This window comes from Dendropsophus ebraccatus, chromosome 14, assembly GCF_027789765.1.
Source record: "Dendropsophus ebraccatus isolate aDenEbr1 chromosome 14, aDenEbr1.pat, whole genome shotgun sequence".
NCBI lineage: Eukaryota > Metazoa > Chordata > Amphibia > Anura > Hylidae > Dendropsophus > Dendropsophus ebraccatus.
The window spans coordinates 8,975,161-9,002,762 of record NC_091467.1 but is presented as its reverse complement, the minus strand read 5'-3'; the positions used below and the strand labels follow the sequence as shown (position 1 = coordinate 9,002,762).

The window sequence follows — 27,602 nt, the reverse complement described above, 5'->3', positions numbered from 1 at the left end:
ATGTCTTCCCCATTCTGTGAGAGCAGCAATGGTAAGTGTAATACCATATCCATACTTGTGTCGTTTGGGGGCAGCCTTCCCCGCCGGTGGTGCTGGCTGGGTTTTGGTGGGGCTTTTTGGGTCTGGTCCTGTGACATTGGGGTTGCAGGGCCGTTCCATGGCCTCCCTTCCCTGCACGTGCACGCTTTGCGGGGTTGGCGGTCGCTGACCGACACGGTGTGGAGTTAGCGTAGGGACCCGTGTGGACCAGAGGACCTGCGCGGTGGTACACGGGGCAATATGGTTTGATCAATTCATATACAGACACTCTGGTGTTGATTTTTAATATAGGCCTGGCGGCATTAGTATCAGCCATAGATGGGATGTGCAGCCGTTCCATTCTCTCCAGTTCGTGTTTTATAACTACTATAATACTGCTCCTATATACAGGAATATAACTACTATAATACTCCTCCTATATACAGGGATATAACTGCTATAATACTGCTTCTATATACAAGAATATAACTACTATACTACTGCTCCTATATACAGGAATATAACTACTATAATACTGCTCCTATATACAGGAATATAACTACTATTATACTGCTTCTATATACAGGAATATAACTACTATTATACTGCTTCTATATACAAGAATATAACTACTATAATACCGCCCCCTATATACAGGAATATAACTACTATAATACTGCTCCTATATACAGGAATATAACTACTATAATCCCGAACTGGAGAGAATGGAACGGCTGCACATCCCATCTATGGCTGATACTAATGCCGCTAGGCCTATATTAAAAATCAACACCAGAGTGTCTGTATATGAATTGATCAAGCCATATTGCCCCGTGTACCACCGCGCAGGTCCTCTGGTCCACACGGGTCTTTCCCATTCTGTGAGAGCAGCAATGGTAAGTGTAATACCATATCCATACTTGTGTCGTTTGGGGGCAGCCTTCCCCGCCGGTGGTGCTGGCTGGGTTTTGGTGGGGCTTTTTGGGTCTGGTCCTGTGACATTGGGGTTGCAGGGCCGTTCCATGGCCTCCCTTCCCTGCGTGTGCACGCTTTGGGGGGTTGGCGGTCGCTGACCGACACGGTGTGGAGTTAGCGTAGGGACCCGTGTGGACCAGAGGACCTGCGCGGTGGTACACGGGGCAATATGGCTTGATCAATTCATATACAGACACTCTGGTGTTGATTTTTAATATAGGCCTAGCGGCATTAGTATCAGTCATAGATGGGATGTGCAGCCGTTCCATTCTCTCCAGTTCGTGTAACTACTATAATACTGCTCCTATATACAGGAATATAACTACTATAATACTGCTCCCTATATACAGGAATATAACTACTATAATACTGCTCCTATATACAGGAATATAACTACTATAATACTGCTCCTATATACAGGAATATAACTACTATAATACTGCTCCTATATACAGGAATATAACTACTATAATACCGGTAATAAGCGATGGGATAAGTTGTATCTTTGATCACATGATGAGATGGATCCGTAAATAAGAGACAAGACTCCGGGGGAGGTTCCTGCACCGTAACATTTATTGTACAGTAGTGGTTCAGATAACATCCGTCTGGCTTTGTTTCACGTTATGTAATATTCAAACATACATAAGGACATGCTACAAACAAAATATGATTTTCTCCTCTGCAAATGTTCAGAGGGACCTCAGCGTCACTCCGACCCCATCCCAGCCCCCCACCCCAGACACTAGACACACAGACTTTCCGGACGCCAAAACTCGCAACGTTTACTCCTGGCAGGTGGAGGACGGCAGAAACGTCTCTACTAACAATAGAGAAGAGCTCAGACTGCGGGGGTCAGTATCTGTAGGGTATCAGTGCGGCTTCTCAGGGGGGCTCCTGCAAATCTGCCCCTCAATATGGATTATGGAATCTCAAGGCTCAGAACACAGGAGGTCCAGCAGTGTAGTTTTTAGTCTTAGTGCCCCATCTTCTATCCCAATCATACTCAGAGCTGCATTCACAATTCTGCTGTAGGTTACAGGAGCCAGGAGAGCACTCTGCTGCGGTGCATTTAGAGAGATGTAGTGTTTAAACCTATAGGTGGTTAACAGCAGTTATGTCCCTTGTGGCACTATACAGGCTGCCAGTTAAAGTGTTGCTGTCATTTTAAAACTTTTGATACGTTTCAGAGACACGTCTAGAGTCCAGCCATGGTCTGAGTGTGCAGATCATCTGGGCATGTCTGAATATGTGTATGCACGGTGGGGCTGAGCGTACACGTCTCTCTATATCATGGATTTGTTCATACATTCAGAGTAATCCCAATGGCATCTGAAAGAACTGTGAATGCAGCTTTAGCAGTGACTGGAGGGACAACAAAGTGCAGCGCCACCATGTGGCGAGATGACAAATTCCCAGGCAGTTGTGCCAGGATGAGATGTTTTGCAGACAGCAGTGCCATCTAGTGTAGAGTAGGTGTAATGCCAGCTACTAATCTGTATCACTGACAGAAGCCTAGAGCGCCCCCTGTCTTTCCACACTGATACATATACAGGGCCGTCCTGGCAGTCTGAGGTTGGCCGGTCATACGATATATTGGCTTCGCTTACACTATGTGCAAAGAAACGAGAAAATAACCACAAATGGCAAACACACTGATCTGGCGCCCATGGCACGCGCGGCTTGGCTGCTATTACACAAAGGGGAAGTGTAAGAAAGAAACAAAGTGCCTCCATATCATACAGTATACGCTGCATCCCAGACAGACCTCCGTATACCTGACACTATCTGCACTAGGGGCTCATGGGTGCGAGGACAGCGGCTATGGTGGCAGCAGAAAATAAGGAAATTTGCATTGTTCCCAAAACACACAGTCCGGTTGGCGATCAGCGCGACAGGCGAGGATCCCATGGGCAACGCTGATGTTACCAAATTATCGTTGGCCCTGTGGCACGCCATTGGGGTGGGGCAGCTCACATCTCTTTGGCATAGTGACAAATACTCTCCCAGCACCAGACACACGCACACCATACAGCGCTGCGTACACTAGTGACACTATATACAGATAAATACAGCGCTGCAGAGTACTACTGACATTATATACAAATAAATATGGCGCTGGCATCCATCACCAGCTATATGCAGGGGGCAGAGTACGTAGTGACTGCACAGCTCAGTGGGTGAGGGCTACGGGGCGTCCGGTACCCCCTATGTCATAGACTTCCCCACCTCCCTATTAGATGTTAACGGAATTTAGTGTCCCTTAATAACTGCATCGCTGGGGGTGGGAATCACCTATATATGACATAAATCATTCACTGGGGCTTCAGTACCGCTAGACTAGGGATGGAGAAGCTTCGGGCCTTCCAGCTGTTGCAAAACTACAATTCCCATCATGCCTAGACAGCCAAAGCTTCGCTTTGGCTGTCCAGGCATGATGGGAGTTGTAGTTTAGTAACAGCTGGAGGGCCAAAGCTTCCCCATCCATGCGCTTGACCAATGCTCCCAGACCCTGGGCAAAACTACAGCCCCCATCATGCAGCTGTCGGTATTATGGGAGTGATAGTTCTGGAGAGCCACAGGTATGGGAGCAACTGGAACTAAGCAGCACCATCTACAGGTCACACTGGTGTATTGCACCTCAACAATTAACAATTCTCCAAGTGCAATTTTACCAAAATTTCCAGCAATGTTTGTAAAAATTCTTAAAAAAAAAATTTTTTAGAAAATGCTTCTTGAATCATGGTGAAGCCAACTCCGCCTAAAACATGATATTAGTACAGCAGCAGAACTGTCCTCTTCTGTAAAACGCTGTCCATGCCAGGAAGGAGCAGCTGATTGGGCAGCATCCCTGTCACTCACGCACAGCAGGCCCGCCCCTGCAGTAACACTCACATGCACAACAATGCGACACACAGAGTTAAAACTCATTATGGGGGGGGGGGGGCATGGGAGAAGTAACACAGGAAGTTATCTGTAATAGAGGATGACTTCCTGCCCACCCACCCCCATCACGCTGACATGTACTGAGAACGTAATAGGGGGGGAAAGAGGGCTGGATTCGGCACACGCTCAGAGACGGAGGGTAACAAAGGGTTAAGAAGGGAGGGGGTACGGAAGTAACAGGTCCCCATACAAAAATATACCCATTAAAAACTAGACATAACCAAAAAATAAATTAAAAAGATTTGATCATGGATGGGGTGGGGGTGGGGTGGGGGGGGAAGGTGAGTGGTGAGCATGCGCTTTACTCCCCGGACAAGATAATAGCTGGTCAGATGAGGGGCTGGGGGCATGATTACACAGAGGGCTGTAGGATGAGATCAGTTCTCCCCCTCCTCTCTAATCCTAGTGACCTGGGGGTCCCGCATGTGCTCAGTTGAACCCGCTGTCGGTGCGGTAGCTGGCATGGGAGTCGCTGGTGAGCTGTGTGGTCTCCGTGGCTGAGCTGGGCTGTACCATCACCGGGATATCTGAAGCATCTAAAATAGAATGGGGGACAGTGATCAGCGCAGAAGCAGCCATACAACATCCCTGCATCACATGGCCCTTTAAGGTTATGTTTACACATCGCCATTCTTTTCATAGCGCAAACAACGGCTGTTGTTCACACAATGTACTGCCGTTGTTTGCAACAGCAGTTGAAATATTCAATAATCAACTATTTCCGGCCGCTGTCCATAGACTTCAATGCAATTTGCATTTAAAACAAAGACCGTTGTTTATACAGCATGTGAACATAGCCTAATGGGGTATTCCGCTCAAACATAACTTTTGATATGTTGCTGCCCATGGTGAGACTAACAATTCCCTCCATACATGTTATCTATTCAGTCTCCTTCCCCCAGTTCTGAACTGCTGCTTTCTGATGAAGACACAAAAACTTGTGTGTGAGCTTTTCTCTCTGTCTCCCCCTCCTCCCCACTCCCTTCTGAGATGGGTGATGTAAACAAGTGCCTGGCAGGCTTTATCTGCAACATTGTAGCTTCTTGGTAATGCTGGGAGTGTTATTTTGATGTCAAATTGCTGCTGAACTCACTCTTATTAACCCTCCCAGCATTACAAGGAAGCTGCAATGTTGCAGATAAAGCCTGCCAGGGAATTGTTTACATCAGCTGTCTCAGAAAGGAGGGAGTAAGAGGGGGAGACCGAGAGAAAAGCTCACACACAAGCTTTTGTGTCTTCAGCAAAAAGCAGAAGCTCAGAACTGGGGGAAGGAGACTGAGTAGATAATAACAAGTATGGAAGGAATTGTTAGTCTCACTATGGGCAACAACATATCAAAAGTTATGTTTGAGTGGAATACTCATTCAAGGATTCACTTGTGTAATGGTTCACCTGATAAATGGTTCCTTAGAGGGGTAATCCTCAGGTAAGGTAATCAGTATCAGATCAGCAGGGATCTGACTCCTGGCCCCCTGCGAAATTGGTGTTTTAAATACCAAACAAACTACACTTGCAAACACTACAGTAAATATATCTGCCATGGACGGCACAGCAGCATGCTCTCGCTCAGCACCTCACACCTCATTTTTAAGTACGAATGGATTTGGAGCATTGTGGTCTGTCCAAGCTCCTACTCCATGGGGTATCCCTGCTGATCTAATGTCGATTGCTGATCTTGAGGATAGGCTATAAGTTGTTATAACATGGATTTGCCTTTAACACTTTTCAGGCTCATTAAATGCAATTCGATACTCCGGCACTGGATTACTGGATTTGATGCAAAATTTCACAGTACTGTCCCATCTGTTGGCAAACAGCAATTCCAGAGATTGAGAGTGAAGCACAATCTGCACAATGCAGCAGATCTGCGTCCAGAATCAATAATCATTAGGAGAGACCTGACACGTGATGTACAGGGGACGGTGTATACAGACGGGTTCACACTATGCAGCAGAATGCAGCACTGATCCCGCATAGCTACCATATAAACAGAACCTGCGGCCATGTGGACCGGGGGGAGGACATGACTGGTCATCAGTGACTGCACGCTATGGCCTACCTATAGCGCCATCACTCACCTCTTTCATCAGACTGCATTTGTGCCTCCAGGTCCTCGGGGGACACATAAAAGTCTGTATCGTCCCCTTCGGGGGGCCGAGGTTTACACTTTCCACAGCAGCAATTACAGCAACAGCAGAGACAGCAGCAGCAGTAACATCCGGTGATCAGGCCACAGAACATGAAGAGAGCCTGGGGAGACAAGCAGCACAGAGGATGTAAGGACCCAACCTATACAGACAGATCAATATATAGAACATGGTGCACAATATATACAGCCAGGAAGACCCTAGACTACAGGTATACATAGTGCACAATATATACAGCCAGGAGGACCCTAGACTACAGGTATACATAGTGCACAATATATACAGCCTGGAGGACCCTAGACTACAGGTATACATAGTGCACAATATATACAGCCAGGAGGACCCTAGACTACAGGTATACATAGTGCACAATATATACAGCCTGGAGGACCCTAGGCTACAGGTATACATAGTGCACAATATATACAGCCAGGAAGACCCTAGACTACAGGTATACATAGTGCACAATATATACAGCCAGGAGGACCCTAGACTACAGGTATACATAGTGCACAATATATACAGCCTGGAGGACCCTAGGCTACAGGTATACATAGTGCACAATATATACAGCCAGGAGGACCCTAGACTACAGGTATACATAGTGCACAATATATACAGCCTGGAAGACCCTAGACTACAGGTATACATAGTGCACAATATATACAGCCTGGAGGACCCTAGACTACAGGTATACATAGTGCACAATATATACAGCCTGGGGGACCCTAGACTATAGGTATACATAGTGCACAGAATATACAGCCTGGAAGACACTTGACTATGGGAATACAGAGTGCCCAATAAATACTCACTGGAGGACCCTAGAATAACGGTATTCATAGTACACAATATATACAGCCTGGAGAACCCTAGATTATGGGTATACATAGTACACAGTGCACAATATATACAGCCTGGAAGACACTTGACTATGGGTATACATAGTACACAGTAAATATATATCGCCTGGAGGACCCTAGACTATAGGTATACATAGTGCACTATATATACAGCCTGGAGGACCCTAGACTATGGGTATACATAGTGCACGATATACACTGCCTGGAAGACCCTTGACTATGGGTATACATGGTGCACTATATATACAGCCTAGAGGACCTTAGACTATGGGTATATATAGTGAACAATATATACAGCCAGGAAGACCCTAGACTATGGGTATATATGGTGCACAATATACACAGCCTTGAGGACCCTAGACTATGGGTATATATAGTGCACAATATATACAGTCTGGAGGACCCTAGACTATGGGTATACAAAGTACATAGAGCACAATATATAAGGTCAGGGGAAACCAAGGACTACACCAATAGATTGCACCTAATGTACAGAGTGCAAAGTACCATTTTACCTCCAATAAGGAGCAGACACGTCCCCCCCCCCCCCATTCCCCGACCACTTACCTTCGCCCACCAGCTGGACAGCACGAAGTATGTGTTGACATTCTCCTCCCCAAACTGTTCGGCCACGTAGAGCCCGAGTGACCCGTACTTGTCGTAGATATTCCTCTTTGTAGCGTCTGTCAGTATGCCGTGTGCGTTGTTGATCTCCTTGAATTTCTCAGAGGCTTCTGGATTATCAGGGTTTTTATCTGGATGGTATTTTAGTGCAAGTTTCCTGCAGGAGGCGACATTCTGTATAAGAAGCTGGAAAAACATGGCCACCTTTCTTCCTGTATAAGGGGTAGGGAACCTTGGCTCTCCATCTGTTGCAAAACTACAACTCCCATCATGCCTGGACAGCCAAAGCTAAAGCTTTGGCTGTCCGGGCATGATGGTAGTTGTAGTTTTGCAACAGCTGAAGAGCCAAGGTTCCCTACCCTTGTCCTATGTAAAACATGAATGAATGTCCGTTGTGTCTGCTGTCCGTGAACTGACCTAACACTTCTCCCGATGTAGGTTTGTTACAGTTGCACCTTACCCGTCTTAATCTTATGGCTGATGGGCGACTCTTACTCACCGGTAACATCTTTTGATGTCATCAGATGTGGCATTCTTGTCCAGTCCTAGAACATGATACAGGGATTCTCCGGAGGTAGAGAGGGAGCGCTGCCGCTGGTCCGCCATCTTATGTCACTAAACACACAAGGAATTTTAGTGATAATCGTGCACATGGACGTATAACTTTTCTACATACAATGACTTCACGCCCTGCCCGTATGCCGGAGACAAGTGTCGTTCTCCGCTCCCATGTCAGTAAATGTTTCACAACTCGTCTGACTTGTCTCTTTCCCCCATTCACCTATGAACACACGTCTGACACGTCCAACCAGTGTTGCTAGCGTGCCTTAAGGTGGTTGTAGGACGTAAGAAAAACATGGCTGCCTTCCTCCACAAACAGCGCCACCTCCTGATCATAGGTTACATCAGGTAATGCAGCTGTATAGAAGTGAATCCAGATGAGAGCAATGCTGTCCATCTCCTTCACAGCCTCTCTTAGTATCACACAGTTCAGCCTGACCTAACACGAACATTAGTCGCCAAGATCGGGCGGCGCTTATCTGGCAGTAAAGCTGGGCTCAGACATGAGCAGATGGTGGACACAGGAGATCAAGGAGTCTAGAATACGCCACTAGGGGGCAGTGCTATGTCAAAGATTGGAAGGCAAGGAAAGGGTTAAAGAGAATATCTAGTGCATATATCTAATGCTCCGTCTCCTATCTGTCCACCTGTTGGCAAACTACAACTCTCATGGTGTCCTGCCACATGATGCATGCTGGGAGCTCCAGACATACACAAGACTAGAGAGGATGATCAACAGATGGCCATTGCCGTAGTCACAGGACGGCAGCAACAAGGAGCCTGTCAGAGGGACAAATGTCCTCACACAGGGTTAAATCCCCCAGGGAAGAGCGACCCCCCCCCCCTCCTCCTCCTCCTCCCCGCCATCTGCTGCTCACTGCGTCCTCGCTGTCTAATATCTGCGGGGCCCTAGGTGTGAGGACGCCATCATGGATTATCCCCATCACCAGGGATAGCGCTGCCTTCCTCTATGAGGTTTATTATTATTATAGAAACCGTGCAATCCATCAGCTCTGGGATCGACTCTCACAGACGGCCAATCCTCTGTGATCAGTCAGCGTCTTCTATCACATAACCAGAACCTTCCCACTGCTGGAACTGTCATCACGTCATGGTCTCTACAGCTCCTTATATCTCAGCTTCCTGGACTACTGTAAGGGCCCTATCATACAGGCTGATATCACTATGTGTGATCAGCTGATGAAGCAGCAAACACTGAATCACCGTCAGTGTCGGCCGCACATCTCCCTGTGCAATACAGAGTGTGCAGCTGATGACAGATAGCAGGACAGGGTCACATGACTGATCCTGCCCCGTACAGCCTCTGCAGAGGAGCACTGATCACAGTGATCAGCGCTCACTTACGTACAGGCTCTAAGGCTGCCCATGCAGCTGTCCATTCATTCAGTCTGTCAATGGGCATCGCAGACAGAATCACCATGGTGATTTAAAGGGACACAACCCTTATAATCTCCCCTCTGCATTGCCTGTTTCCTGTTATCGGCCATGGAGAGGCTGTGTCTGTAATGATGAGAGAACGGCAGTGCTGGACCCCCCTCCCTCGTCCATGACCCCCATTATAGGTCATGTATCTCAATGTTTACATTCCCTTTCTTGAGCAATATCCTGTTATATTGCTCCTGGATTATAATATGGTCACAAACTGGGTATACGGGACGTGGGGGCATTGGCTGTTATCAGCTCATACAATGACATGAGTGGATAAAAGCCAGCATCAAATGCAGAAGCGGACCCCCCCTCCCCCATAAAATCAATGTACTCTGTGAGAAACTGACTGCACCGGCCATAACCCGGCCAGGAATGAAGGGAGACGGGTCATTAACCCCCCAGCTGCCAAACTGAAAGGGTTTAAAAAAAAAAAAATAGATGACGGAATGGCTGTATGATATAATAGGAGGTTATATCAGTGCTGGAGCGATATAAGAGGAGCGGCTGATATCAGTCACATAGGATGTAATAGGAGGTTATATCAGTGCTGGAGCGATATAAGAGGAGCGGCTGATATCAGTCATATGTAGATGGAGGGATAAGTGATATAAAGTAGCGATCATGGGGAAGGGAAGTTTCTACTCTTCTAGTCAGGTATCCCAATTGGGGTGGGGTGTTACCTGGGAGCAATACCTTTAAATAACAGTGTGACACTAGTATGACATGAGTGAAGGCACAACCCACATGTTATACCTGCACCCAGTGTTACCCTGTGGCCCCATAGACATATTTAATAACCCTGACACTTTATAACCATGACCAGAACCATGGTGCGAATCCAGACCAGGATCTCAGCAATACAAAGAAGGGGCACACAACCAGACTGAGACCCCTATGTCCTGGAGTATAGTAATACAGAGAAGCAGCAGTCAACTGGGAGACCATGGTCCAAATCCAGACTCCTGATGTCCTGGAGTATAGCAATATAGAAGGGCACACAACCTGGAGACCATGGTCCAAATACAGACTGGGACCCCTTATGTCCTGGAGTAGAGCAATACCAAGCAGGGACACACAATTGGGAAACAATGGTGGGAATCCAGTCCAGGATCCCTGATGTCCTGGAGACCCAGTACGGGGATCCAGGAGTGGGGTTGAGGTAGAAGGAAGAATTATAAGAAGAGCAGAGTGTAGCATCCATGTACCTCTGACCAATTAGATAAAATGCTGTAGCTGCCCTTCCGTGTCACTAGTACCCAGCCGCCCACTGCCCCTTCCTGCCCTGCAGGTCTATTATTGCCGGGTCAGGATGTATACATTGGGTAAAAGTCCTGACAGGTGTCTGTCGGAAGGCTTCAGCATGAACGGGACCGTAACCCCCCCCCCCCCCAAACAATCAATATATAAAAGAAATGTAAGGAACCCAAACAATTCCCTACGTTATGGAGGCCGCTAGTAAATGATAAATAATGAATTTTCCATCATCCAGCTTTCCGCAGCACCTGAAATGTGCACAAGATCCCAGTAAATCTCTTTCTATCCGGCTTAGAGAAACGGTGATTAAAGAAAATTAAGACGCGGATCGATATCCTTCTATTATTATCCTGTGGACAAGGCACAGGGCTCCGCTTCACTAGTTTTACTGCACAGCAGCCGGCCAGCTTCCCCCGCTAATATCTGTGCCTGAAGGGCCAGAGAGCTGGATATCCGTCACCCAGGAGCCATGGCTTAGTGACAACCTCATCCTCACCGCTGGTGCAGCCTAACGCAGGGATGACGCATCGGGTGGTGTGTTTGTGAAGGGAGTTGGGTGACCAGCTGTACGGAAGTCATGTGATGGGACACAAAGGGTTAATAATGCAAACATCTCTTATTTTCCAGTCTCTGTTTTTGGTCAGACAAAAGATCGAAGGAGAAGAGGAGCAGCAGCAGCGAGTGTGCAACCCGGGGGAGGGGAGGAGGCTAGACCAGAGCTGTCCATCCCAGCCCATGGGCTTATGCCCCGAACGTTTTTTCCCGCCACCGCAGAATATATTTAAGAAAAAATCTGCGAGGGTACAGGAGATGTGTATACAGTGCAGGGCGTGGCAAGGATACAGGTGTATACAGCGCAGGGGGTGGCAAGGATACAGGTGTATACAGCGCAGGGGGTGGCAAGGATACAGGTGTATACAGCGCAGGGGGTGGCAAGGATACAGGTGTATACAGCGCAGGGGGTGGCAAGGATACAGGTGTATACAGCGCAGGGGGTGGCAAGGATACAGGTGTATACAGCGCAGGGGGTGGCAAGGATACAGGTGTATACAGCGCAGGGGGTGGCAAGGATACAGGTGTATACAGCGCAGGGGGTGGCAAGGATACAGGTGTATACAGCGCAGGGGGTGGCAAGGATACAGGTGTATACAGCGCAGGGGGTGGCAAGGATACAGGTGTATACAGCGCAGGGGGTGGCAAGGATACAGGTGTATACAGCGAAGGGAAAACATTAGATAAGATTGAGCTGGAGGTAATTCATGCATACAGTGTAAACAATGGAAACATTTTTTATACACATACATACATAGCCCAGACAATATAGATACTGCTGTGATACGGCCATAGGGATTATGGTATCCAAACACAAACAGGAAAAACCAGATGTGACTGAGAAGATTTCCTGCAGGTTATTACCTCCACCGTCCATCGCTCCAAGAACTGCATTCATGTTCAAGGAAATCTGTCAGAGATAATGTGAGGGGTGTGATCCCACAGACAGGACTGATCCCACAGACAGGACTGATCCCACAGACAGGACTGATCCCACAGACAGGACTGATCCCACAGACAGGACTGATCCCACCACAGGGACTGATGCTACTGCAAGGACTGATCCTACTGCAAGGACTGATGCTACTGCAAGGACTGATCCTACCGCAAGGACTGATCCTACCGCAAGGACTGATCCTACCGCAAGGACTGATCCTACCGCAAGGACTGATCCTACAGACAGGACTGATCCTACAGACAGGACTGATCCTACAGACAGGACTGATCCTACAGACAGGACTGATCCTACAGACAGGACTGATCCTACAGACAGGACTGATCCTACAGACAGGACTGATCCTACAGACAGGACTGATCCTACAGACAGGACTGATCCTACAGACAGGACTGATCCTACAGACAGGACTGATCCTACAGACAGGACTGATCCTACAGACAGGACTGATCCTACAGACAGGACTGATCCTACAGACAGGACTGATCCTACAGACAGGACTGATCCTACAGACAGGACTGATCCTACAGACAGGACTGATCCCACCACAGGGACTGATCCTACAGACAGGACTGATCCCACCACAGGGACTGATGGTACTGCGAGGACTGATCCCACTGCGAGGACTGATCCCACCACAGGGACTGATGCTACAGACAGGACGGATCCCACAGACTGGACTGATGGCACCACAGGGACTGATGCTACTGCGAGGACTGATCCCACCACATGGTCTGATCCTGGGAGGACTGTAAATAATACACTGACTGTCTAACATTTGAGACCCCACTGATCCTCAATCCAACATGCCTCAAGAGTCTGTACCCCAACATCTGCCATCCGAGACATCTCCATACACATTAAATGATGGTGACGATATCCGAAGCTTCACCCGACACATCTAATGTGTATTATCAGCTTAGGCTAGGTTCACACTGCGTTTTTGCAATCTGTTTTGTGTGTATCCGTTTTTTCATTGACTTCCAATGTAAAAAAAAAAAAAAAAATGGATCCTTTTTTTTTTTCTTTACAATGGAAGTCAATGGAAAAACGGATCAAAACGGATGCACACAAATGCTTCCTCTATCAGTTTTTTGCAAAAAAACGGATTGCAAAAACGCAGAGTGAACCCAGCCTTAAAGGGGTTTTCTGGCCTAAAACTACTGATGACTTATCCACATGCAGATACCAGACACCCCTGTCGACCAGCTGTATATGTGTTGGATCAGCTGTATGTAAATCATGTGACAGAACAGAAAGTGCTGATAATATAAACTTCTCTTTTTTGTAGTCTCAGTTCTGGTTAAACCAAAGACTCGTGATGAAGAAGCGGAGTAGCAGCAACATGTGCGCAACCCGGGAGACTGGATCACGGAAGATTCTCCACCCCCAACATCTACCACTGAGGCAGATCCAGGAGGCCACTATACACATTATATACAATAACTGGTCCACCAGAAATAGACAGTGTACAGGAGCTGGGAAACTTGGCTGGTGGTGGTGGTAGGTGACTACACAGCCACTCCCATTCACTTCAATAGGAGCTGATCAGCAGATACACAGTGCCACCTATCAACTGATCTACAGGGGTGCAGACACCATACTGATCAACTATTACGAGTAAAGTTCACAAAAAAAACAACTTTCTATCAAATCAACTAGTACTAGAAAGTGCCAAAGATTTGTTATTTTCTTCTATAAAAAAAAAAAAATCTCAAGTATTCCAGTACTTATAGGCTGCTGTATGTCCTGCAGGCAGTGGTGTATTCTTTCCCATCTGTAGAGCATGAGAGGTTTTCTACAGGAATTTGCTACTGCTCTGGACAGTTCCTAACATGGACAGAGGTGGCAGCAGAGAGCACTGTGTCAGACTGGGGAGAGTACACCACTTCCTGCAGGACATAAAGCAGCTGATAAGTACTGGAAGAGATTTTTATTTTTTTTATAGAATAAATAACAAATCTCTGGCACTTTCTGGTACCAGTTGATGTGTATTTTATTTTGTGAACTACCCCTTTAATGACCTAGAAATCTGACAGGCCCTCAATAGTTTTAGGCTGGAAAATCCCTTTAAGAATGTAGTAGTGCTGATATAGGAGTGTTTTCCCTTCACTTTATAAGGCCTCCCAGCTGCGCAGGGGAAGTGCAGCTCAGACCTATTAAGTAAATGGAGGCGGCTCCGGCTCCCTGTATGGCTGGCAGCGCTGCAATGCAGGCAAAATAGTGATGCTGAATCAGCACTACAGCCCCTTCCTTCTAAGTATCAGTGCATGTGTATGTGTGCAGATGTGGGTAGTTGTGTGTTGTTATAATGGCTGCATTAGTGGTTTTCACAGAGTATGGACCATAGGACCTCAGGCCAGAATGATGCAGTATGAGCATGTTGTGCTCGGCCCCTCAGGCCAAACCATGGTCTGTAGTGCAAGGAACGTTCCTTTAAAGAAATGACACTGGGTCTCTACATATAAGGATAAGGCATCACTGCAGCACACTAGCCGCCGGATCCTTTCCTATGACACAGACCAGATCACCAATAATCACATCAGTGTACGGAGAACAATAAGGAACACATCTCTAATATTAGATCCATATGACATCACAGAATGTCAATGTGCTTCTCTATGATGTCACTTTCTGTAAGGCAGGGATGGGAAACCCTTGGTCCTCCAGCCGTTGCAAAACTACAATTCCCATTATGCCTGGACAGGCATGATGGGAACTGTAGTTTTGCAACAGCTGGATGACCAAAGAGGTTCCTCATCTCTGCTGTGAGGTAACTCTCTTCCAATAAGCCATTTATATAAGCAGTGCTCCCCATGGGACATATGGCCTTTAGGTGGTGACTGAAGACACGCTGAGCTCCGCAGGGCCGGATGTCTGGAGGATCTGATAACAATTCCTTATTAGAGAACAGCACGAGGTGCAGCGCCCCCCTCCCCCATACTGCTGAAACGCGATTCTCACCAACTCTCACACTAACGTAGGTGCAAAAATACACAACTAAGCAATTCCCAGCGAGGAGATCATCCCTGACATGTAGATATTTAGACATGTAGATTATTTAAGTATCATTTTGCTTTTTTTTTTTAATTAGTCTTGACATGTGAAGTATCTGCTGCAGATTTTACGTATGAAATTTCCATATTGAGGTTTTGCAAAAGCTGAGTTATAAGCCGGAGACGACTGATCTACAGACGAGTATAGAGCGAGCGGAGTCACAGATGACGGCAGGATCACCCCTAAGAACGAGCTCAGCCAAAGATGTAAAACCAACAACGAAGAACATATCTGACAGCTCAGAACCCCGTGACCTTACTGTACATGACTGATTGTGAGATATTATTAAAGGGCCGGCGCACCTTGAGCAACGTATAAAACTTCACTTATCACTCACTGCATACAAAAGTAAAAGTTTGTGGAGATGTGAAAGGGAAAATATTGGCAGGTTAGAACCATGGGCAGCTCAAAAAAACTACCGGGAAGGGGATATCTAGTGGAGTGGATCCTCAGCAGCATTTTAGTAGAACCATAGTCATGTATAAGTGCCATACACTCATCTAAACCAAAACTAACATAGATATATATATATCAGTGAAATTATGGAATCCAGGGATTTGATGAAATGACCAAGCAGTTCCATCATTTCCCTTAAGAAAGTCAGGGATTTGATTAAACCCATGTCCTCTTTCAGATAAATGATGGAATGAATTCTATCATTTTCCCCTGCGACATACCTCCTGGCAGGCACCACAGCAGGAGGGCCCATGATAGCACGTCGGCATCCTGTAACCTCCAAGCAGGCACCACAGCAGCAAGCGGGTGGACTGCGAGGAGGGGGACCAAGATGGCACCAGAACTCCTTCCCGCACCTCCCAGCAGGCATATGGCGGTGGAGGCAGACAAGGAGCAGAGCGGACAGACTGGGGGAGCAGAAAGGCAATACAGTAAGCAACTTCTATGTCGCAGAAGAATTGAGCGGATGGGGAGTAGAGAGGAGGCGGACGGGGAGCACAACAGCACACCTGCCGCGCAGGCATATGGCGGCGGGGCGGAAGGGGAGCAGAGCGACACACCTCCTGACAGGCATATGGCGGTGGAGCTGACGGGGAGCAGACAGGCCGGGGGAGCAGGAGGCATGTTGCATGGGAAATGAGTGAACGGCAAGCAGAGAGGCGACGGAGGCAGGACGGGGAGCAGACGGGCAATGCAGTAAGCAAATTCTATGTCACAGGGGAAATGATAGAATTCATTCCATCATTTCCCTGAAAGGGTTCAGGGATTTGATCAAATCACTGACTTTCTTCAGGGAAATGATGGAACAGCTTGGTTATTTCATCATTTCTCTGGATTTGATCAAATTCTTGATTCTTTCATTTCACTGCAACATATATACACATACACACATAGATTGCCATACATGTGTTCTCAATGGGTAAATGGGGGCAAAACACTGCCGGACACACATCTCCTCTGAGAACCAAGGATCTGGCATGTTAAACTTTATCAACATATGAACACACAAAGTAAACATCTCACAGACATATGGCAAACCCAAGTCTAAGGCCTCATTCACGTGGTCAGTGATTTTTCAGGTCCGCTATTTGTATGCCGTAATATGTAAAAAAAAAAAGTCCGAAATTGCATCCGTATCAGCAAAAATGTTGAACTGGGAAATTTAAAAAAATTAAATAATTTGCTTAGATTTGATCTGCGTTTTTTTACGGATGTGAGATCTGTGACGTCCAGAAAAAAAAATAGATTTTATAGACCTTTATAGGCTAATCTGTACTATGATCAAAATCCGCACTAGGACATGTCCAATTTTTTCATGGAGTTGCAGATCCACAATCACGGACAAGTCAGGAGTTGGCTATTGCTCCTTGGTAATATATGGAGACTGTACGCGGGAAGATTTGGGGGGGAAATTCTGATATTTATCTCAATGGTACTTGAATGAATCCATGCCCCTACTTTTAGACAGATAAAGGGGAAAACACACAATCAGGTTGCGGTGCAGTTTGCAATATTGCAATTAAATTCTTTCATTACTATTAGAAACTGCCAAAACTGCTGTTATAAACCGCAATGAAACCTGACTGTGTGGTTTTTACACTGACTGCAGTGTGCACGCTCAGTGTACAGGGATCGGCTACAGTGAGCCCACTAAGTGAATGAGGAGTGGCTGCAAGTGGGCATGCTCAGTGTACAGGGACCTGTCACAGTGGGCACGCTCAGCGTACAGGGACCAGCTGCAGTGGACACGCTCAGTGTACTGAGACAACTACAGTGGGCACGCTTAGTGTACAGGGACCGGCTGCAGTGAGCATGCTCAGCTTACTGGGAGTGGCTGCACTGACCATGCTTAGTGTATTGGGATGTGTCTGTGAGCTGAGAGGCGAGTAAAGTTTTATATATATATATATATATATATATATATATATATATACACACACACACACACACATACTCCATTAACCATGAGAATATAATGCTAGCAATATATAGTATTGCTTAGGTAGCACAACTGAAGATAAAGGGGAAGTGTGGAGTGTAATGGTGTAAGTCGTTCATTTCCCTGCTGTGACATGTAAAAAAAATACCCAAAATACCGACCTCTCTACCCAGTATAAGATTAATAGAGCAACTTCTCTACCCAATATAACAAGACCAGACTCCTCAACCTAATTTAAGAACAAGAACCCGACTCCTCTACACAGTATAACAAGAGCAGTAAGAGGTATTGATACCACATTCATCTTGCTGTGGCTGGCCATTTAAGTTGTATGGCGGCCTTCTGACGTCCCTTGATGAAAGATGTTGAGGGAGATGAGGCTCACTTTAATTTCTCCATCTTCTAGTTAATTGGGAGATGTCACCAGAGGGGGTGGCAGTGACTTCTTCACCTCCCATAGAGACCGTATGCTTGGTCAGCCGAACAAATAGGAGGAGTGTAAGAGGAAACAGTTGACCAAATGCGTTTTTGGCTGACTAACATGTACGGACGGTGTTGTTTTCCCACGGTGGAGAGGCGCTGTATGGTACAACTGCCAAGATGTCCATACAAAACCCAGCGAGTATCATACATGAGTCCTATCAATTAAAAATGGGCTTGTGCACAGAACTTGCTGGGAGTCCTATTTTTGCTATAGCAACTGTACTGCTCAGCGTGTGCAGCCTCTCTTTACCCCAAACTTTGAAAAAGCGCTGGGAAGATCTGACAGATGGGGCTTGTGTCTTCCATCACAATGGAGTGGCAGTAAGTGACGTGTCATTCATGGTCTGGAGAGGACTGTACTCAGCTATCTCCACCAGTGATGACACAGGACACTCACAATCTCAATGGGGGTCCCAGCTACCATACGCTTACCTTATCCCCTTATAAGTGTAATACATACAGCCAGAAATGACTGCTTAAAACAGATGGCTCCCCGAGCTGACCGAAGAGCTGGAGATTAGCAAAGCGGGTGAGAATATAAATATATACCTGAACATACAGGTATACGATGGATACATACAGGCATACGATGGATACATACATACATACATATAGCTATACGATGGATACATACATACATACATATAGCTATACGATGGATACATACAGGTATATGATGGATACATACAAGTATACGATTGATACATGCATATAGGTATATGACGGATACATACAAATATATAGGTACACAATGGATACACATATATATATTTATATGTACACGATGGATACATACATATAGGTATACAATGGATACACACATATAGGTACACGATGGATACATATATATATATATATATGTACACGATTGATACCTACATACATATAAATAGGTATTAAATAGAAAGCAGCAATAATAGATAGTCCAGCAATAAGATAGATATACAATGTTAGGTGCAGATGTGCATGTGCGTCGTCTACACAATCCAGTATATAGATAATAGTATAAGGCGCACAATATATATATTATATACACATACACACACACACACAGAGATGACACATACCCACTAAACATATAAGATTGATAGAGATATCTATATATCTATCCATGTCCAGCTACATGGGGGCCTATAGAAATACAGTCCAGTATATAGATATTACTATAATGTGTATATATGTGTAGAGATGCCATGCACTCCCCGTATACACCGGCCAGCTGGCAGCCACTACACATACACACATGATTATGAATGACAGTCAGGCCGGGGATATACACACTGATGCAAATCAATGGAGATTATGGATGATGCCTATATTTAGCCGCCCCACCCCCTCCTCATCCTCCCCCATCACACCGCACACCCTCGGCCGCTCCCCGGTAGGTTTTCCTCAGTCGCAGTATACGGCCCCCGCCTCTGCCCGCGGTTCTCTCACCTCTCCCCGGTGCCGCTCGGTTCGGCTCGGTCACGTCTCGTCAGTCAGACGCAGAGGGGGCGGTGCGTGCTCGACCCCGGCAGTGACGTCACATAGGACCGCAGAGTGCGCGCACCCGGAAGTGAGGGAATCCGGGGACGCGCACTGGGGAACCCGGGGCGGGAAAAATCTGTGTGAGGGAAGGAAGCTGTAAGCACGGCCGTGACTGGAGAGGCGGAGGGAAGGGGCAGGTGTGGGGACGAGTAAATGTGAGGAAGATCAGGTGATAGGGTAGATACAAGAGGGAAGGGGCAGGTAATGGGGCAAATAAATCTAGGAAAAGTCAGTGGATAGGGTAGATACATGGGGGAAGGGGCAGAAGAAAAATGAGAGCTAATACACACATATACATACACACTATGGGGGAGATTTATCAAACTTGTGTACAGTAGAATTGTCTCAGTTGCCCCTAGCAACCAATCAGATTTCACATTTCATTTTTTCAAAGAATCTGAGGAATTATATGAGGAGTCAGATGTACAGCTGTAGTGCAGTGTATTATATGAGGAGTCAGATGTACAGCAGTAGTGCAGTGTATTATATGAGGAGTCAGATGTACAGCAGTAGTGCAGTGTATTATATGAGGAGTCAGATGTACAGCTGTAGTGCAGTGTATTATATGAGGAGTCAGATGTACAGCAGTAGTGCAGTGTATTATATGAGGAGTCAGATGTACAGCAGTAGTGCAGTGTATTATATGAGGAGTCAGATGTACAACAGTAGTGCAGTGTATTATATCAGCAGAGGTACAGCAGTAGTGCAGTGTATTACATGAGCAGTTGGAAGTACAGCAGTAGTGCAGTGCATTATATAAGGAGTCAGATGTACAGCAGTAGTGCAGTGTATTATATGAGCAGAGGTACAGCAGTAGTGCAGTGTATTACATGAGCAGTTGGAAGTACAGCAGTAGTGCAGTGTATTATATGAGCAGTCAGATGTACAGTAGAAGTGCAGGGTATTATATGAGCAGTCAGATTTACAGCAGTAGTGCAGTGTATTATATAAGGAGTCAGATGTACAGCAGTAGTGCAGTGTATTATATGAGCAGTCAGATGTACAGCAGAAGTGCAGTGTATTATATGAGCAGTCAGATGTACAGCAGTAGTGCAGTTTATTATATGACGTCAGATGTACAGCAGTAGTGCAGTGTATTATATGACTTGTCAGAGGTACAGTAGAAGTGCAGTGTATTATATGAGCAGTCAGATGTACAGCAGAAGTGCAGTGTATTATATGAGCAGTCAGATGTAGAGCAGTAGTGCAGTTTATTATATGACGTCAGATGTACAGCAGTAGTGCAGTGTATTATATGAGCAGTCAGATGTACAGCAGTAGTGCAGTTTATTATATGACGTCAGATGTACAGCAGTAGTGCAGTGTATTATATGACTTGTCAGAGGTACAGTAGAAGTGCAGTGTATTATATGAGCAGTCAGATGTACAGCAGAAGTGCAGTGTATTATATGAGCAGTCAGATGTAGAGCAGTAGTGCAGTTTATTATATGACGTCAGATGTACAGCAGTAGTGCAGTGTATTATATGACTTGTCAGAGGTACAGTAGAAGTGCAGTGTATTATATGAGCAGTCAGATGTACAGCAGTAGTGCAGTGTATTATATAAGGAGTCAGATGTACAGCAGTAGTGCAGTGTATTATATGAGCAGTCAGAAGATGGCAAGTGAGGAAAAACAGAAAAAGCTTGTATCTAAATAGAAAAATATGCATTTATTTTAATGAAGTTATATTGTGGCTGCATCTGTGAAACAATTGTTCATCAGACAATCTGTTCAACCTTCAGTCTATTCTTAGCTAATGTGTATGGCCATCCTAAAGGGGTTGTTTGGGGAGCAACCCTTTTAAAGGTGGCCATAGGGTTTCTCCCTCTGGCTGTCTTGGAAGTATATCCTTCAAGATGAAAGCATTGATGTTACCACATAATCAAAAAATTAGGCTGTTGCCCTCATGTGATGCCTGTGACATGTGAGACAGCCAGGGGGAGGAAGTGGAGCACAGGGAAGCATAACTGAAAATACCCTTTTCTATTCCCCAGACAACTCCTTTAGGTCAACTGTCCCCTAAGCAAATAAGTTACATCACAATACCCTCAGGACTATTACATCCTGTGTTGTCCATAAATACAGCATGAGTACCTCCTAGAGGTATGGAGCGTTCCCCTTGAGATACGCATACCATGGTTTGAGAATTAGGACCTAAGACAAACATCTGCCCCCCTATTCTTTTGTTTAGTGATCTTTTCATGATTTCTATGAATGATCCTCTATTTACACTTTATGGTCATATAGTATTTAACATTGACTTTTTTTCACAATTTTAACAAAAAAGCCATTGTGACTGCAACATATTACATATGTTATGTAAGAGAAATTTAAATAACATGACAATTATTATTATTTGTTGTGAAAAATTAGTATATTCTCTCTCAAAAAGTCGTAATAACATGACAAGTGAGATTTTCATAGCTGTGCTAACTTTGTTTCATCCTCCACAGGCAAAAGCCTTTGTTGTAATTACTTTTGGGTCTACAATTATTTACCTTCCTTTATTTGCAGGGAGATGCTGCAGTCCCAGTATATATTTACTCAAAGGTGTTGGAACTTTCCACTTCATTACTTTCAGTTTCTGTTTACAAGGTGAGATGACAATAAAAATCCTGTAAAAATCCAGGTAATTTATAATAGTCTATGTTTGATGGCATGAATTTTGTATAAAATTTTTTTCCCTGACCGGGAATCGAACCCGGGCCGCGGCGGTGAGAGCGCCGAATCCTAACCACTAGACCACCAGGGAAGTTACTATATGTTTGGAACCTAGAAGTTTATGTTTGCACTACTGCCCTCTGCTGGTGATAGAAATTATATTTTGGAAAAAGGTAGATTATAGTAGATGAAGAATAACACATAAATATATCTGTTATTATGCAGAGATCATAACGTAGATCAGCACATCTATGTATCCTATGATAAAATCTGTCCTCATCTTTTGTAGTCATCCAGCTCAGTTCTTAATCCACACCCACGCTCCTGAGCCCCAAAGAGACATGTATCTGTGGAGCAAGTCTGCACTTAACCCATTGAGTTCCTAAGCAGTTCTGACTGAGAAACCAGTTTGAAATGCATTGGATTTACTTTTGTAAAGTCTTGTATTATGTAGTTTTTCTTATTATTTTATGTGAAAAGCACATCACTTGGTAACAGATTATTCATAAATTATGACATTTTAATTCAGAACTAGATAGTTTAAGAATAAATCACACCTATCAGTGTTTTAGGCTCATCTGATAAATCTGTATAAGGGTGCCCTCACACACATCGAATCCGCAGCGGATTTCAGCAAACCCAGTGCCCGTTCATCCCAATGAGAATACATACTCGCAGCCAGATTGACATCCTGCTGCGTGTATATAAGTTGACCCCCCCACCGGCCAGAGCATACATCACCTCCTTCCCCCTCCAGCTTTCTTTGGAGGTTCCCAGAGTCTGCTTGTCCTGCTCAGCTAATCAGTGCGGTGCCCCACCTAGAACCCCCAAAGCAAGCCGCAGCGGAGAGGAGGTGATGTATGCTCCGGCGGGGGGTAACTTACATACACGCAGCGGGATGTCAATCCCGCTGTGAGTATGCATTCTCATTGGGATCGCACTGGATCCGCAGTGGATTTTGCTGCGAATTTGCATTGTGAAATCCGTTGCGGATCCAGTGTGTGAGAAGGCACCCTTAGGGATAGGCTGCATTCACACGTTCCGTGTTCTGCTCAGGAAACGGACGTGTAATGCGTGTAACGGACTACCCCCTTCCCGCCCAGGCAGCATCTTTGATAAGATGCTGGAGACAGGGAAACTGTATGCATATGTGCCGTGCTGTAATGAATCAGCGCATATGCATACAGTATGCATGCAGTTTCTCTGCTCCTGGCATCTTATTACAGATGCTACTCGGGGGAGTTTGTTACAGGCATTCCACGTACACTTTCTATGCAGAACGTGGCCATAGTCCTAGGGCCGTATTGGATGGCCTAAAGCCAGTGTAAGCCAGAACTGATCTAATCATGCGGGTAGGGCTGCACAGACATTGTTAGTGATATTTAGAGATGGGCGAATTTACAGTAAAAACAAAGCGAAGCGCATTGTTATCAGCTGCTGCCTTATAACTGCCTGCCGCTTCTTCCTGGGTGCCTGGAAAAGCTGGATCCAGTCCTGGAAAACTGGGAGAAGTTTCCCAGGACTGGATCCCGCTTTTCCCAGCCCCCGGGGAGGAGCGGCACGGAGCTGCAGTGACTTAAACGGCAGCAGGCTGATGATCGGCTAGGCTGTGGTATCCTGCAATGGTCGGTAACCTCTGGGAGTGTTTAGGGTCACTTGGGCACTTGTCACGGTAGCCTGGAGTGGTAGGAGACCCGGGTTGTTGATGTTGCCACTCACAAAAACGGGAAATAACCCAAGTATAAGGTGATGTGTATGGGTGCAGGTGCCAACAAAGTCGACCAGAGTCCTGTGCGTGTAGTCAAAAATACAACACCTCAGGAAGGTGTTTAGCAACACAGGAAAGGTTCAGATTCAACAGTATGCGTGATACAATAGTGCAAATCTTGACACACAACTTAAAGTGTAGTAGTCCAGGCGATTTTAAGAAACTTTGTAATTAGGTTTATTAGCTGAAAAATGCATTTTTATCATGAAAAAGCAGTTTGAAGCTCTCCCCCCTGTCTTCATTGTTCTCCTATGGAGAGAGCTAAATAAAAGACCAAAACAGGACAACAAAGAGTTAATCTACAAATACATCGCCCTTTATCTCCTCTGACAGTCACCACTGACCTCTCTGACCTCTGATTACAGCTGTCACCCAGCTCTGTGCCTGTAATCCTCTGTTATCTGCTGTCGGCTAACTCCCTCCTCCCCCCTCCCCTCTCCCTAGAACAGACTGGGTACGTCTGATGCAACAAGTCACAATTTCCTGATTTTTTGCAGTGGATGGAAAAGAAGAGGGAGGGGGAGGGGCCTGGGAAAAGGCTTTTTAAATGCAGATAATAGCATATTTGGCTAATAAACCCAATTACAAAGTTTCTTAAAATCGCCTGGAGTATTGATTTCTGCAAAAAAAAAACGACAGTGACTTTTTAACTAGTGCTTGTAGAAGGTGCTTTGTAGAGAGAGAAGAAGAGTTGCCAGAGGAGCCCTGCCCAATGTTGCGAATGTCCTCTGCTGGAACAGGCATAGAGGTTGAAGAGATAAGATACTCGTACTCACGGATGCCAGTAGTGGCTCTGAACCGCCTTATGACCCCTAGTTGCGAGATACCCATCCTAGATGGGTAATATGAGTTCCAATCATCTGTTATCTGGGTGTAGCAGGCTTCCGAGACTTCCCCGTCCTCCACTGCACAGTAGGATATGTAGACCTTTTCCCTGGTAGCTTTGTCCTACTGGGGTTAGTTCCTCTTGCTTTAGGATACTGCCCTGCACTGTTTAGAAAGGTTCCTGGCATGGGCAAGGGTTATCTTAGGAGGCTTCTCTCCTCTAAATAGAGTTTAGCACCGCATGGTTGCTGTAGTGTCTAGTAAGAAGACTTTGTAAAGAGCTGGTCTCTCACAGATCTGTCCACTTGGACCTCCAACTACTTACTCCCCATCAAGGGTCCTGGCCAAGCCAGACCCCAGCTTAAAGCAACTCTGTACCCACAATCCGTTCCCCCAAAATCACTTGTACCTTCGGATAGCTGCTTTTAATCCAAAATCTGTCCTGGGGTCCGTTCGGCAATTCCTAATGATGAGGGCGGGATAGAGGGACAGAGAGGTTGTGCCAGCCTAATGCATACACAATCTAGACCACGGCCGTTGGGCACAGGGCTGCAAGTTTAAAAGTAGTTTTTTAGGACAATAACTGCATCACCTGCCGAATGGACTCCAGGACAGATCTTGGATTAAAAGCAGCTATCTGAAGGTACAAGGGGTTTAGGGGGGGGGTCAGATTGTGGGTACAGAGTCACTTTAAAGAGGATGTACCACCTGGTACATCCTCTATAACCTAAACCCACTGATCGAACGGCGCCGTTCTATGCACCGGAACCGGCCAGTGCTCAAGCAATGGAGGCGGGCCGGCACGCCCCCAGTGGGAGGGAATTCCCCTGTATGACGCGGCTCCCTTAGAATGAATGGAGCCGCGTCATACAGGGGAGGGAATTCCCTCCCATTGGGGCGGCTCGGCCCGCCTCCAGTGCTTGAGCAACGGCCGGTTCTGGTGCATAGAACAGCGCCGTGCACGGGAACAGGGCCTCGGTCCGAAAAACGGACCGCGGCACCGGATTCCCCGTGCCGGCGCCGTTCGATCAGTGGGTTTAGGTTAAAGAGGATGTACCAGGTGGTACATCCTCTTTAACTTCTGCAGAAACTGAGATTGTTTGCTTCCTCTCACGCTGAATACCAAGTCTGAACTGACTCACTTCCTCTACCAAGACTAACTCCTCCGACAGGCCAAACTAAACCCTCCTGTGATTGGTGGGGCTGAGTGTGTTTGTGTGTGTGAGAAAGAAGAGATAGGATAGGGCAAGAGAAAAATAAGCACCTTTGATGACTGGTCAGCAATACAACACATGACATAACAGGATTAACTCTTGTGACTTCAGCTATGCAACCAAACAGTGGTGACACCTAGTGGGGAAAACACAGTAATACATCTCCCACTTGTGAACCTGAGAGTGACTTACTCAGGTGCTCTAGACAGCACCAGTGGTGGGACACCACATAACAAAGCACTTTTTTTCATTATTTCTGTAAATTCGTTCATCTCTATTGATGTTCGTGCAGCCCTTTGCTTTAATCAGCTGTTGGTCACGCATCACTCATTACATAGGAGCTGTGCAGCCATCGGCTGATTGACATGTTGAAAGACAACAATCAGCCAACAAGTGAACTGATGCATAATTAATGTGGTACAAGTTATGTATTGGTTAAAATGTTGCCAGAATTTTGGCTTATGCTGCGTTTACTCGGAACGATTATCGTGCGAATTTGCACGATAATCTAATTTGAACGATGATCGTACATGTGCAAACGCAGCGAACAATCGAACGACGAGTGAGAAGTCATTCATTTTGATTTTACAACATGTTCTAAAATCGTCGTTCGCAAAAAATTCGCAGATTGTTCAGTGTAAACAGTCGTTCACCGATTTTTTTCTATGTGCGAGATAGGCTTAAGCGAACGCAAAGCGAATTTTCTGTACAATATATCGTTTCGTCTAAACGCTGATCGTTATAAAAAAAAATCGTTACTTCGAAATGGTTAATCGTACGATCAGGCGAATTATCGTTCCGTCTAAACGCAGAATTAGATAAGCTGATCCAATCATGTATTTAAAGAGCACCTGTTATGAATCTTAGCGGGTCTCAGGAGATATAGCCAGGGAGAGAGTGCAGTGGCCATTACATCCATTCCCTAATTCCGACAATGAAGCCTCATAGACTAATGGTGCGGTTACACAGAGAGATTTATCTGACAGATTTTGGAAGCCAAAGCCAAAACTGGATTTAAAAAAGGAGAAATCTCAGTCTTTCCTTTATGACCTGCTCTCTGTTTTCAGTCTGTTCCTGGCTTTGGCTTCCAAAATCTGTCAGATAAATCTTTCTGTGTAAACAGACCATAAGGGTCTAGTTACACAGAAAGATTATCTGCCAAAGATTTGAAGTCAAAGCCAGGAGCAGACTGTAAACAGAGATCGGGTCACAAAGCCTGAGATTTCTCCTCTTTAAATCCATTCCTGGCTTTGGCTTCAAATCTTTGGCAGATAATCTTTCTGTGTAAATGGACCCTTACACTGTCAGAATTAGCAGGAGATA

General features: G+C 45.8%; 2 protein-coding genes and 1 non-coding gene across 5 annotated transcripts in view; 1 reads left to right on the top strand and 2 right to left on the bottom strand.

Annotated features, from left to right (window-relative positions):
- Window positions 1-3,428: 3,428 nt before the first annotated feature.
- DNAJC5 (DnaJ heat shock protein family (Hsp40) member C5) lies at window positions 3,429-19,806 on the bottom strand. Of its 3 annotated transcripts, none has more exons than XM_069952758.1 (5): window positions 19,717-19,806; window positions 8,073-8,188; window positions 7,517-7,730; window positions 6,018-6,189; window positions 3,429-4,475 (listed from the first exon to the last, which is right to left on the bottom strand). In XM_069952758.1, the coding sequence occupies exons 2-5, from the start codon at window positions 8,177-8,179 to the stop codon at window positions 4,369-4,371; spliced, it is 600 nt and encodes a 199-aa protein (XP_069808859.1). In that variant the 5' UTR covers window positions 8,180-8,188; window positions 19,717-19,806; the 3' UTR covers window positions 3,429-4,368. The 3 variants fall into 3 exon arrangements, with proteins under 3 accessions (XP_069808859.1, XP_069808861.1, XP_069808860.1); XM_069952760.1 differs by lacking the exon at window positions 19,717-19,806 and adding an exon at window positions 11,086-11,205; XM_069952759.1 differs by lacking the exon at window positions 19,717-19,806 and adding an exon at window positions 9,013-9,089.
- A 2,519-nt stretch (window positions 19,807-22,325) lies between these two features.
- The window catches only part of ZBTB46 (zinc finger and BTB domain containing 46), an 87,620-nt gene continuing 82,343 nt past the window's right edge, over window positions 22,326-27,602 (top strand). The window contains exon 1 of the mRNA XM_069952199.1: window positions 22,326-22,406. The gene's annotated coding sequence lies outside the window, so the exon portion shown is untranslated. The remainder of the gene's footprint in view (window positions 22,407-27,602) is intronic.
- Window positions 22,492-22,563, bottom strand: TRNAE-CUC (transfer RNA glutamic acid (anticodon CUC)). Its single transcript has one exon. It is a non-coding gene; the product is annotated as a tRNA-Glu (tRNA).

Bases quoted from the DNA above. Each gene is read 5' to 3' on its own strand.
- DNAJC5 (XM_069952758.1), bottom strand. From the start codon at position 8,179: ATGGCGGACCAGCGGCAGCGCTCCCTCTCTACCTCCGGAGAATCCCTG. The intron at 7,731-8,072 runs GTGAGTAAGAGT...CGCCTCCTGCAG, and splicing joins GACATCAAAAGATGTTACCG to GAAACTTGCACTAAAATACC. The intron at 6,190-7,516 runs GTAAGTGGTCGG...TTGTCTCCCCAG, and splicing joins TGTCCAGCTGGTGGGCGAAG to GCTCTCTTCATGTTCTGTGG.